The sequence below is a fragment of the Sorex araneus genome, chromosome X (genome assembly GCF_027595985.1).
Source record: "Sorex araneus isolate mSorAra2 chromosome X, mSorAra2.pri, whole genome shotgun sequence".
Lineage (NCBI taxonomy): Eukaryota > Metazoa > Chordata > Mammalia > Eulipotyphla > Soricidae > Sorex > Sorex araneus.
The window spans coordinates 196,367,990-196,382,398 of NC_073313.1; the positions used below are offsets into that span (position 1 = coordinate 196,367,990).

General features: G+C 32.7%; 1 protein-coding gene across 3 annotated transcripts in view; it reads right to left on the reverse strand.

Annotated features, from left to right (window-relative positions):
• The window catches only part of KCNH7 (potassium voltage-gated channel subfamily H member 7), a 470,160-nt gene that overhangs the window by 144,771 nt on the left and 310,980 nt on the right, over positions 1-14,409 (reverse strand). For 2 of the 3 annotated variants that reach the window (XM_055120199.1, XM_055120198.1), the window contains exons 4-7: positions 10,377-10,805; positions 8,143-8,163; positions 7,704-7,727; positions 1,134-1,348 (exon numbers count right to left, since the gene is read on the reverse strand). In XM_055120199.1, coding sequence (XP_054976174.1) covers positions 1,134-1,348; positions 7,704-7,727; positions 8,143-8,163; positions 10,377-10,805 — 689 coding nt within the window. The remainder of the gene's footprint in view (positions 1-1,133; positions 1,349-7,703; positions 7,728-8,142; positions 8,164-10,376; positions 10,806-14,409) is intronic. The other variant, XM_055120200.1, reaches the window with a different exon arrangement.

A 14,409-nucleotide genomic window follows, 5' to 3' on the forward strand; every position in this document is an offset into this window, starting at 1 on the left:
GAGCTTGCCAGGCTCCGCGGTGCTGGTGAGATACTCTCGGTAGCTTGCCAGGCTCTTCAAGAGGGATGGAGAAATCGAACTCGAGTTGGCCGCATGCAAGGCAAACGCCCTACCCTCCATGCTATTGCTCCAATCCAGTACTAAATAAGCACCAAAATTTAATCTAATCTCAAATAAATGTAGATTGTGAAGGTGTAATTATGATTGAATTTATATTTACATGGCTATACTAGTCTACACATAATAGTTATTTATGGATTTTAATGTGCCATTTCATTTGTAGTCACTATGATTACAGAATATTTTTAGTCCAAAATATTTCTTGTTCTATGAGATGAAGCTTACCTTTATATTGTGACAGTTATGAAAAGATTTGCTAAGCAAATTTACTAAGTAAATTGTAAAAGAACTGTTTACTTGACACAAATTTTAGGACCATGAATTCTGAACAATGTAAGTGCATTGTAAGCAAAATCTAGGTACTGCTTAGGTTCGTATTTTGCTATAATAAGTACAAATCATTTTTATCCATTCTTTGAGGCAGGACTCCGGCTAGACAATTCCCTGTTACCCTAGTTTAAGTTGCAACATTTATTTGAAAACAATAAAATATTGTCCCTGTGAAATGTATTGCTTAACTCTGCTTTTCATCATCTTGGACAGCTCTTTTCCCAAAGTTAATTGACTTATATCTAACTTTACTTAGCAGAGTCAGTGCTAAAAAAGGAGGTCACAGTCAAAAGTAAATCACAATTAGTCATGTAAAGATTCAATAGACACATTCATTATATATCTAAAACAAGCTTTAATAATGTGAGAGTTGGCAGCAAAGCAAAAAATGTCCAGCATGATGAATAGCAGGTTAACCACTTCTGAAGCAAAAAGGACCACAATGCCAAGTTAACCCATTTTGCTCAGTCTTGTTATATAAAACCACATTCCATAGTTTTATTTATTGTTTAAATTAACGGACCATCCAAACTTCCAAGATAAAAAGGAATGCAATAACAAAATAAAACACTAACAAAACTGTTTACCTCCTTTGCTAGCCATTAAGAGAAAAAAGAATATGGTTAATGTTGTAGAAAATAACCTTAGAAAAAGTTGAAATTAATAACAAAATGGTCTCCTACCTGGGTTACTTTCTCAGTCACATTGTGTGTTCGATCTTTAACCTTGGGTGCAATAATGGTTTTATCTGAAGAAGGAGGGGATGTATTCTTTTTTTCATTTTTGACATCTGAAAAATTCAGAGTGAGCTGTGGAATCTTGTTAATGGTGCTGTATTTGTTGAGGTTTGAATCTGACGTGGATCCCAGGAGACTTGACTTGATATGATTAAAAGGCCCTACAAAATGAGAAAATATTTGTAAAACCAGTACCAGAAAAATAAAAGCAAGAGATGGTCCTGAGTAAGATGCTAATAGTCTATGACCAATGTGAACTGATTGATGTGTGACTAAATTAGCTAAATGATATCTGATCATGGGATTTCAGGCCATTGTCTGTGGCATGTTGTGACTTGTCAGTATCCAAGGATCAGAATGGATTCCAGGTATATATCTAGAGAGCAAATGGCAGCTCAGCTAGTACTCAGTTTTCATTAAAAACTGGAATTGAAGGATAGATTCTGTTCCCGATTATTGGCTAACCTCTACCCTCAAAGGATTTCAAGTATTCACTTTTATAATACAGGAATAATCAAGGGAAGAATTTCCTATAGTTGAAATTATGTTGACCATGTCATTTTTTGAGTGGGCTGTTTTTCATATTACTAGTTCCCTCTCTATGCACTGGATAAGTGACAATACACTCGTCTTTCTCACATGCACTTATAAATGATACAAGATGTTCCGAAGAGCTTCTCAGGAAATAAGTCCTAAAAGAAGGAATTTTATGTAGTTCTGAGATATGTATGTGGACTTAATTATAAACTCTAATCTCTTGTGCAGGACTTACAGATCTTTTCTTCTGTAGTTTTGATGTAAGACTAAAAATACTTGGGAGAAAAATGTTCCCAAAGAAATACTTTGGTAAACATAATTTACAAATCAAGTAACCACATCTAGGTAGTAGGACATGTTTGGGTTTGGTAGTACCTGGTCACTATTATTAATTACTACTTTTTAAAACAAAATCAAAATTAAATTCCCACAACTTAGTTACCTCATAGTTGGAAGTTTATGCCCTTTGACCAATCCTGGTCACTTCTTATATTTCTTTCCTACAAAGACAATTTGGCAAGGCATCAGGACGTCTAGCCCCTGGTTGAGGAGGCATACACTGAGCAGCTTCATCTCCTTTTGAGTATTATACACAGACAATTCAGTGTATTGTCTGTTCTTTAGAGAAAGTCAGAAAATGCACCAAATTGTTTCCTGTACAAAAGGTAATGTTACTTATCCTATAACTTAAGCCAGCCTTAAAAAATTAGCATCAGGATGAATTTTATACATGGCCCGAGCCCACAATTCTTCTAAAGCAGTGATCTTTCTGCTGTAGAGTGTTCTTAAAATATAAAAATTGTGTGAATTAACTTGATAGGCAGCACATTTCCCTGTATGCTATATTTCTTCCTGATTCAAAATGGAAATAATGCATTTTAAGGATTAGAATACACAATGTAGGGTATAAATACACAGATTATATGTTTTAACTTAATGGTTACCTAATATGTAAAAGCAAGTTTATATTTGATTACTATAAAAGTTTGAAGTGGTTTTAAGAGAATGTTATCAAATTAGAATTCCTTGAGGTACATTCAGTAATTCTTGAGTTTTATTCATCATGAGGACCTAGTCAATCTAGGTGACAAATGTCATTGAATTCTTTGGACATTTATTGCCTAGTATGTTCTCATTTGCATATAGAGTCTCATTTCTTTTTGATTTATATGACAAGGATAGAAATAAGAACCAAATTGAAATTAATCTTTCCTTCAGATAGCTCTCTGGTATCTGAAACTGTTACTCAAATCTGTCTTTGTAGAAATTCTCTTCTATCACAAACCACTAATTTATGACGGTAACGTATTTTAAATAGTGTTTTCTACATAGGACCTAACATCCTATGGGTATATTCCAAGCCCATATTTCAATATAAAAAATCTATGAAATATTCTAAGATGCCAGACATCTTAGATGCTGCCTTTTCCCTAACACTAAGGCCATATTTTCATTCTATAGGTAATTTTATCACAAATAAGAATACCAACAGACACAAATTAATTTTAAAACTCATAGGACTATCTATGATTTATCTTATTTCCAGTTATTATATTAGTATTTCTGTAGCAAATTGTTAACAAAGTTGTTCTAAATAAATGAATAAATCATGGATGGGAAGGTCAAAAGACACAGTATACTTTGTTTGCACTATTGACTACCAGTGCCAATAACTTCACTGAATTTTGACACTGATAAGCAAGTGGTTTCCAATATGAAGCACTTTGCCCTGGGGATCAGATAGGTACATCTTTGTCTGCTTTTAATGATGGAAGAACTCTACTGCCTCAACTTTGAAAACTTATTTATCTTATCTTAATAAATATCTTAAAAACTGGTTCACAATAACCTGAGCCTTGAACCTGTTTTACAGAAAAAAGTACAACACACTTTTAATTTATTTTTAGGGGGGAAGGGTGTTTGGGTCACACAGTGGTGCTCAATGTTCACTCCTGGCTCTTTACTCAGGGATCATTCCTGCATAGCGTACAGTTAATACATATTGAACTTTCTAGAATGTCAACTACCAGCTAGAGGAAAGAATTTACTTCTTATATTTTCCTCAGAACTTGATGAAAAGTTGTTGAGTATTTCAGAAAATTCTATCACTTAGGACTGTATTCCTTGTAGCACTTAACTTGCCAATATCAAATTTCAGCTGAGGGAACAGTCTGTGCTTGTAGCTGTGATGTGGAAATATGTAAGTGAAGAAGTTTGATTTTTTAAGCAGTGTTGGAGCTAAATATTGAATGTGCAGAAAATTATAGAAATTGCATAAGCAATAATCAGTAAAAATATTTGAAATGTACTTCATATTATTGTCCTCCTATAAACTGATGTGCGATATAATGAAAGTTATCTACAAGGACAATTTTAAACACTTGGAACTATTTTAAATTTTAAACAATTTTAAACACTTGTTAACTATTTGTCCTGGGATTACCTGTTGATTTTCAGTCTCACCCATTGCTTCCTAGAGATGTGCCACAATTTCTCCAATTCTTGATTATTTTCAATATATATGCCCCCCGTTACTTCTGAAGGCATTAGAAATGCAAGTCCTCTTCATATTTTTTGTTTTGTCATCTCACTTGACTGTACTGAGGTCTTATTCCTGGATCTGTGCTCAGGAATCAATCCTGGCCGGGCTCAGAAAACTGTAAGTGATGCTAGGGATCTAAACCAGGTTAGTGCAATCAAAAAAAGTGCCCTATCAACTGTATTATCTCTCCATACCTTATAAGTACTTTTTTGTACAAGTATTATAGAATGAGTTAATGTACTTACATTTAATAGTATTTATTTTGTGAAGCTCATTATTGTGCATTATAACATAGGGAATCATTCTGCTAGTATATGTTAGCACTGTAGCACTGTCATCTCTTTGTTCATCAATTTGCGGGCACCAGTAACATCTACCTTGTGAGACTTGTTGCTATTGATTTGGCATATCGAATACGCCATGGGGAGCTTGCCAGGCACTGCCACATGGGCGGGATACTTTTGGTAGCTTCTCAGGATCCCCGACAGGGATGGAGGTATTGAACCTGGGTCGGCTGCATGAAAGGCAAATGCCCTACCTGCTGTGCTATTACTCTCCTTTGTGAGGATATGGTACTTCCTCATTCCCCTGGTTTATTTTGGAATATTTATCCATGACTTTGTTTAGTTATTTCTTTTAAAATTCATATGTAGGTAAATCTGTTATATTATGTATCCTAACAGTGGTTTTAATTTTGTTATTTACCTGTATTTCTGTTTTGTTTCTAATATAATTTATGTATGAACTGCTTTCAATGTCCTTAGTAGTCTGAAGCCATTTTTACAATTACATATATATTTATGTATATATCCTTCAATATAGTTATACTTGAACATAAATATATTAAGATACATGTAACATTATTACAAATTTTTTGTTTCTTCTCTATATCACAGTTAATGAATAATGTTGATCTTCATAATAGGTTAAATCTACTCCTGAATACTATTTCAGAATAGGAAAATGATTATAAATGAAGTATTTGTTAAAATCAAGGAATATCAATTCTGAAGATCTGAGAAACTACTGGTAACTGCATGTCATATTAAAATCTATATTTAAAATACTGAACTTCATTGTAATTCACATATTATTGTCTCTTATTTATTGGTGAAAAATTCTTCCAATGCTATTACTCTAGTAGGCTTTTGTTTCTTTTATTTAAGTTCACAAAATGTTACAGATTTAAGATATCTCTTCATTTAAATCATTATGCTTAACAAATACAATAGAACTTAAAATTATTACTTGAGGTAATTCATGCATGCTTAAATTAAGACATTTACAATTGATTTAATCGTGCATGATGGAAACCATTACAGTAATCTCCATTGATTTTGAAGCAGATTTTATAGACAAAAGTCTGCTTGAGTCTGTAAGTTGGTCAGTGTTGATTTCTATTACTCTAAAATTTTTCTCAGTCCTGTGGGGGAAATCTCTAACTAACTTTAAGGTAAGTGTTAGCATCATCTTTGTTTTACCAATGCAAACTTAAGAAGACAGAATATGGGGGCAAAATAGAATAAGAATCAAGGACTAGAAATCAGAACACAGGGTTTCCTACCTCCTAGGTCTATATTCAGAGAGGCCTTGGTTGAGGACTTAAAGGTGAAAGGCAGCCTCCCTGAGAGTGATCATGAACAGATGGGATTTAGGATTCTAATGAAAGAAAGGAGAAAAACCTGCAAAACAAAGTAAATGAATTGAAAGAAAATAAATGGGCAGAACTAAATGATATAATAGATCAAATGTAAATGAATGTAAAACTTAAAAGTATATAGGAGGAGAGATGTTTAGAGAAACATTTTCAAAATGGATAAACAGGTATCCAATGTACTAGTGGAAAATGGAAACTGGTGACCAAATGGACCAAATCAATTGCTGAATAAAACTCTAATGTTCCATTTTCTTCTTCTGAAATTTTTATTTAATTATCTTTTTTTCATTTTTGGATCACATTCTTTTGGGGATTAAATCGGGCCCTAATGCATGCAATAAAGCACCTTATTTCCTATACTCTCTGATCCCTAAAACGCTAATATTTTAGAAGTGTGAGGTTAAGTATGAAATAGTTCCATACACAAAGTAATACCATGCATTTAGAGATCAAACTAAAGACTATTTCTCAACTAATGATATTTAAATTTTTTATGATGAAATGTTTAAATTTATCATGAGTTACAAGAATATGTTCTCTTTTAGATGGTATTGGAAATTTACTTACAACAGCTGATAGTTTTATTTTTTCAAAGCTGTTTTTCTAACAAGATTATTGTTCTTGAGGGTCACATGGGATGGGCAAAGAAGAAACCAAAGGATTCAGATTTCTTTCAAATAATTAATTCTTTATGCAATATTTCTTACTTTCATTATCATTTTTACTCAATGACAGTTGCTATTTTAAAGTGGGGAAAAGGTTGGAGAGCAAATGGATTGTTTATGAGACAAAAATAAAATTATTATAGTTTGAATAGCAATTATATAAACTATTAGCTTGAAAGATGTGCAAGTTCACTTTTCTATTTACCAGGAAAAATAGATTAATTTATCATTATGTTTAAAAGGGTTTTTAAAAATAATTTCTAATATTTTATTGATATTTATTAAATTGCTAAATTCAGTCAATTAAGAGCTCTTTGTATTGTTTCTTTAGGTTATACTTTGAACTATGTCAAGTAAAATCATCACCCAGAACACTACTTTTGGGTTCTGTTTTAGAAAACACAATGCAATGTCAAGAGTAGAATAATTATGTAGATAAAATCCCACACCATTATTTGAGGTCACCTGCATAAACTCTTTCTGAATTGTCTTACAAAATAAAGCTGAAATGGGGAGAGCTATCACAATTTATCTTAATTTCAAATTACCGTGGGCTGCTGACTAGAAAATAGCTTGAGCTTCTAGTGGTATTAATTCACAACCATCATCGACTCTGAATTAATTAGGGAAGTAATTGAGAAATCAATATACAAAATTTCACAACGATCAGGGTAGGAGTAACATACGAAAGAGGCCCAAACAGTAAATTCTAAGTAGCCACGGTTACTGGTGGAGACATGTCCATGCAACACACATGCACAAAATGAGTCATTGTCATCATATGCACACCCATAGCAGCATGCAATGGTCTATGTTAAAGACTAAGACCTCACAGTTTTAAATATAATGAGAATAATAAGACTATTTTATTTTGTGAGTCCTCATCTCTTATGAGACTGTACAAAAAACAGAAGGAAATTTTAAATTTTAGCCATATTTATATTTGTCCAGAGGTATCGTCAAATTAGTCATTATCCTACAGGTACTGTAGGTCATGCCGGTGATTTCAGACTTATATAGAACACAAGTAAAAATGGTTGAAATGTAATACTGGAAAATAGAAAACGACTATCATGCATGTACAGTTTACTACTACAGTAAGCTTAAAATCATACCCCCTGCCATCCAGGAACGTGAAACTAGTTTTAAGGAAACAAAAGAGGAACAAGTAAAGTGATGCTGTCATTTAGCTCTTAGCTCATTTTGCTTTAATCTTGTACTTTTTTTTTCTGAAATAGGCTTGCGTGCCTCTTTCACACTGGATTACTTTTAGTTTAAGATTTTGTTTCTTTGCAAATAATTTAAATATTTAGGAGGTGTTCATTATAGACCTAGGCTTAGCTTCCTGCAGAAAAAAGTCTTCAGTCATTTTTATGACACATTTGAGAAAGTAAAGTCTCCAACAAAATCAAGCCATGATGTCTCCACCAGGCACCTGGACTAGCTAAGGGCAGCATGATGGTGCATTTAACAGGGCATACAGCAGGCAAGTTAACATGCCAAGTAAAGGGGCATTTTAAGCATCAGGTGATAAAATTTGAGTTCATACATTACCTTTGACATTTCGACCATTGTCTGTTTTGAGCACATAGGATAGAGAGAGAGAGAGAGAGAGAGAGAGAGAGAGAGAGAGAGAGAGAAGACTAAAATCATGCTACAATACCAAATTGTAATTGTAAAAACAAACTGAGAACACAACATAAAATGCTTGCCTTTGAAAATTTATATTTAAAATGAACATTTTGTTTAGCTAAGTAAAATGACTTGCACTATAAATGATATATTCCGTAATAAACATTCACAGTTCAAATATATGAAACATAAATTTCACTTAAATGGATTTCAAGATAAAGATTCTATAATTGCCACAGTTGGAAAAAGATATGCCCAGCTGCCTGCAGTTGATACAAAATTTTAACTTTGTCAGAGTGTATTTTGGTTCCTTTAACTATCACTTAAATAAATTTGGAGAAAAACTATGCAACATTTTATATGTTAACTATGCATTTTTGTACAATTTAATTTAGTATGTTAGTAAGAAAAACTGTTTTGGAAACATAGTTTACCTTAGGAAATCAGCTTGTGTTGTTAACTGAACCTCTCACACATGTGTGTTTTGAAAATACCAAATTGACTAAAAGAGTCATTTATAGGCAAAATTATTGTGAGAAGTCCATGAAAGAGTCAAATGATCAAAGGCCACTACAATTTATATTTTCATATTGTACTTAGTGCGTCATATAGGAAATTTATATTAAAATGAAACCATGTATTTTCAGATTTGAGACTAACAATTAAATCTTTGTTGCTTTTGCTACTCATAAGATATGCTTTATTTGACTTGAAACAAACAAGTCTAAAATAACTATAGCCATATAACTACCAACAAAATATATCCAAGATTTGAAAATTCTGTTTAACATTTTTTCCATATCAATTCTAATGTGTTTGTCTGAAATCCTGGGATATATTATAATTGTTTCAAGGCTTGCAATTGGAGCAATTTCAATAGCATGATATGTTGACTTGCTAATGCTGACATTTTCTGGACAGAATTAAAGAAATAAGGTTATAATCCCAGATGTTAATTACCTTCTATTTCTGAGGGGGTTCACAAAAATGCAAATGGAGTTAGTAGAAGAGAATTTGGGAAGAGAATTTGGTTACAAAGAATTATGTTCATCAAAATTGTGCCCAAAATTATTACTAAAATGGCAACTACCTGCAAGTTGTTAAAAATTATACCTTACTCAATAACCTGGAAATTACACAAAAATTTTTGTAATTTTCAACAAACTAGCAGAATTTATATAATTAATATTGATTTGATATTCTAAAAAAAATTTTTAAGCCAGAAAAAGAAACAAATTGACTGGTTGCTTTGTGGATTCTGTAGACATTTCTGGATTTTAAGGCAGACAGTGGGATTAACTGGTTTTGTTATCTTGGGCCAATTATTTATTTAATATATATAAGCCTAATTTCCTATCTATAAAAGGATTCAATGAAAGTTCCTAGTCATACAGTTGTTATGATAATTAAGTGTGACTTAATGTGTGTCAATCACCTACTTTAATTTTACTCATAGTAAATACTAACAGATCTTATCTATGATCATGTTGATGATTAATTGTCTTTTGTTACTGACTTTTAAGCATCTCTATGTTCACTACCAGTGAAATATAAAATCTTAATTTTAAAAGGATGGAGAGAAATAAATGAATTCATACTTGGTTCTTTTGACTGGTTTTCGTTAAGAACAAGAGTTTCAGAGTTCCTTTACCCAAATTCCCAACTATAATCTTTCTACTTTTCCTTACCTATCCTCAATTTAGCCCTGAATAGTTTATAACTTTCTGACAATTCAATACATAACACTTCATATGCCTCTTCTTTTGTAAACAATAAGTCAATAAAACAGTCCAGTGATTCATATGAGTATTTCCAGATCTTGACTGTTTGCGAAATGAAGCAAAATTAATTATGCTTGAGATATAAAGTCATTATATATGTATATCTATCATAAAATAATCATTAATTAGCTAGCAGCTCATAAAATAGGCAGATAATGGTTATCATAGTATTTCAGATACACAAAGAAGCCAAGAGAAACACAAACATCTATTCAGGCACAGGTGAAGTCAGTGACAACTCTAAAATTCATAGTTTTATTTGTATCAATTAATTTTTCTTACTCCAAGACATAAAATTAGTGCCAAGATTTTAAAAATATAGTAATCACCTCTCATAACCCGCTAATACATCTTTTCATATTTAAACAAACATACCTTCGCTGGCATGTCGGTCTCTAAATATATTCTTGGGGTGAACGCTGAATCCTTCTATATCATGAACTGAAGAAGCCCTCCGTATACTACAAATGCTTTCCTTGGACCTGGCATGAGTCAGCTGGGAACTTGACTGCAACATGTCAGGGTAGAGTCGGTCCCATTGCCTTTTGGGTGAGGAATGATCAAGTGGTCCAGATATATTCACCAAAGGAGAGCATTTGCTGGACTGTATCAAGGCTTTTGTATCATCTGCTTCGGAGGGGCTGCAACTTTCTTTTGTAGGAGACTTAAAGTGCTTCATTGCTACTGAATCATCACTGTGTTTAGAGGAATCAATCACTACCATGTCAGGGTCTTCTTGTGGCAAGGACTGTTTTCTATAAGTAAGAACTCGGAGACCAGGAAACTTGAACCCAAAAAGTTTTCCTATAAATGAGACAGAAAAACCATTATATAAAGCAAAAATACAGAATACAGAAATAGAAAAATATAAAACAAACATTATTGGCACATTTAAGTAACATGTATTCATGACTTAAGTCTCAAAATGAGGGATACTATAGATAAGTTTTCTGAGACCAATATGAAGTAGCAAGAGCTGAGTAAATGGTTAGTGATATGGTTTTATATTTTTTGGATTATACGAGGTATTTTTTCAGTAAATTGCAAACCTAGACACTTTACATACATTTTTCAGGGAATTTTAAGAAGCACACTTTCAAAAGCAAAAGAAGGAATGGAGATGGCTTGGAGGCTGTTCTCTCATTCTGGGCAACTCAGAGAAGGGAACAGCAAGTAAAATGCGGTTGTTGGTCATGTGGGGGAAAGATGATGCGGGCCAAATATAGACTAGAGACTGAACGCAATGGCCACTCAACACCTTTATTGCAAACCACAACACCTAACCAGAGAGAGAGAACAAAAGGGAATTCCCTGCCATAGTGGCAGGGTGGGGTGGGGGGAGACGGGACTGGGAAGGGGGGGTGGGATGTTGGGTTTACTGGTGGTGGAGAATGGGCACTGGTGAAGGGATGGGTTATCAAACTTTGTAAGGGAGAAACATGAGCACAAAAATGTATAAATCTGTAACTGTAAAAAAAAAAAAAAAAAAAAAAAAAAAAAGAAGGAATGGAGAACCATGCAGATACAGAAATATACATAATGCATTTCCGAGTGAGGTGGGGCAAGGAATTGGCTTAACAAATCTAGAAAGTTTGCATATGGGTAATGTGTATTTTGCATGGAAAGGTATTTTGTTAGAGAGAATGATACATTGTAAAGGTAAAATTATTTTCCTAATGATTTTTTTTTCAAATCCTGAGAATTCCATCCATTGCAAACCTCTTTTTTTTTTTCCTTCTGATAACCACTGTTTTGTTCTAACCATCTAAATGTTGTGGCATATTTTATCATTCATTTACTTATTTCTTTATGACATTTGAAAGAAATCACTGTTTGTCTTCATCAATTATTTTACTAATAAAATTTGCATAATCTATTTATGTTTTGTGAAAGCAGCATATATTACATGTGTGTATATGTATGCATATATATTTAAGTTCTGTTGGTTATACATAACACTTTTTTATCCACTAATTGGCAAATTTAAATTTAAGTTAGTTTTATTACAATAATTGTGAATAATGGATATATAGATCTCTTCATATTTCATCTGTCATGATTCTATATTCTTTGGGAAAATTCCAAAAATGTGCTAGCTAAATCATGTGATATTTTAGCTCTTAAATTTTTGAAGACTCTCAATACCCTTTTTCATAATGGTTATACCCTTTTACAATCAAGAGGGCTACAACCCCCCATTCTTAATAATGCTTTTGTTTTTCACTTTTTTCTTTTTTGGAAAACATCCATTACCATGAGTGTGAGATGACAGCTCACTATTGTTTAAACATTTCGTAGGCTATTTTTGATTTCTCTACAGGTTTATAAATCTTTGAGATTCAGGGCTTCCATTAGGTTTCATACTTTTTTCTCTTTTTTTCTCTTCCTGTGTAGCATATCCTTTAAGTTTTATAGCCAGTATTATTTCTTTAGCAATAGCTTTTATTTCTTTGAACCAGATGCAAAATTTCTTTCTAGCGTCTTGTTTCCTGTGGTAGAGATTTAAGGTCATACCCAGGGGTACTAAGAACTTACTCCTGACTCTGAGCTAGGAGATCACTCTTATTAGGCTTGGGGACCCATGTGGGGCCCTGGGGGATCAAGCGAAATTCAGCTTCATGCAAGATAAGTGCCCTACCCACTGTACTATTATTCTGGCTTTGGGTTTCTATTTTGTGTCCACACCCTGTGATTCTCAGAGACTATTCCTGGTTCTGTGCTCATGAGTGATCCCCTGGCAGTGTTTGGAGGATAATATGCTGTACTAGGAATTCAAACAGGGGTTAAGAGCACACAAAGCAAGAACCTTTCACCATGTATTATGTTTCCATCCCTCTCTTTATAATATTTGTGACAGCGGATAATTTTACTGATATTTTCTATTTTTTCTATTTTTAAATATTTTTTATATTTTCTATTTTTATATTTTTCTAACATTTTCCTCTCTTAGTGGGCAATACAGGGCCTTTGTTTGTTTTGAAGAACAAAACTGGTGATGTTCTTCATTTTACTGTGAAAAAATGAGTATTTAATTGCACTACCTTAATAAGAGAATCTTAGCTTCCAGGAATTGTATTTATACATATTTACAAAACAAAAATGCTTGATGAAACAGAATTCAAGGGCCCAGAGAAATAGCTTGATGAACTTTATGATATTTGGATTTAGATATAACATTTATTGTTAACATCACCTTTTTTATTTTTACAGAACCAATTTATCACTAGCATTCTGATTCCAGAAATACACAGAAATGTTTTTAAACTAATTATCATCTAGTGCATCTTATGGAACATACCCTTTACATAAATTTCAGGCTTAAACAGGCTAATTTATTATTGCAAGCTTTAATTTGGGGGCTAGTAGTAACACCATTAAAAAAAATTGAAATAGAATTTATCTTTCTGGTAATACATATGATACAATGTTCAAATAAACTGAAAGTGCATTCAACATTAAACTCTGGATTAATAAAATGTAGTTGAGAGTATAAAATCTGCACAAATAGGATTAAATAACAGTGCATCATGGCAATGATTTTGCAACCATTTTTACATAATTCTACTAAAAACTTTTATATGATCAAATAAATTGCCAAATTTAAAATCAGTGAACTACACCAAAGTCATTTGATTAGTTTTTAATGCACATGAAATTGAGTTATAAAGTAGTTTACAATCAATTCTGCAAGTTTATAATATGCTGAAGGTCAATGCTTACTTTTATTCATTTTTCAACAGCCACTTTACTCTCCTCCTTAAAAAATAATTTGCTGCCTTTTTGGAATTAATGACCACACAGGCATTTAGTTGCTTCTATAGTTTAATCATACCCAAGGTAGTACAGATGGTCTTTTCTGCATCACTAGGTTAATAGGACCATGTTATATTGCATTACAGATTTAGTTGTCTAACTGCAGTTCATCTGGAAAGAATTTTGCTCAATGCTAGTACATGCAGACATAAAATATTAAATAAAGATGAATGTATTCTTTTATGACTCTTAATACTAAAAAACACCATTGTAAGTCTCCATACTTTTGTTTAAAAACACTACATATTGTATAATCTAAACAAACATTAGTTTGTAATCAGGTAATTGACACTGAATATAAGTGACATTTTTCTTTTTTAGGAAAAATTCTCATACAGGACTTTGTAAGGAGATGTTGGTTTCTCACACCAAAATATTTAAGAAAAAGTACATTGCCATCCATGGACTGTTGAAAGAAACCAGAATATTGTCAAAACTCGGCAAGTCTCATTCAGTGTAAATTAAGAGTGGATCTGGATAACCTGATTCATGGCTAGCAAACAGGGCAGTGTACCCAGTGCAGTCCTGATGTAAGTGCAAACAACAATACTAAGGAGTGGAATGACTTACTAAGTATGAGACCTATTAAAGGAGC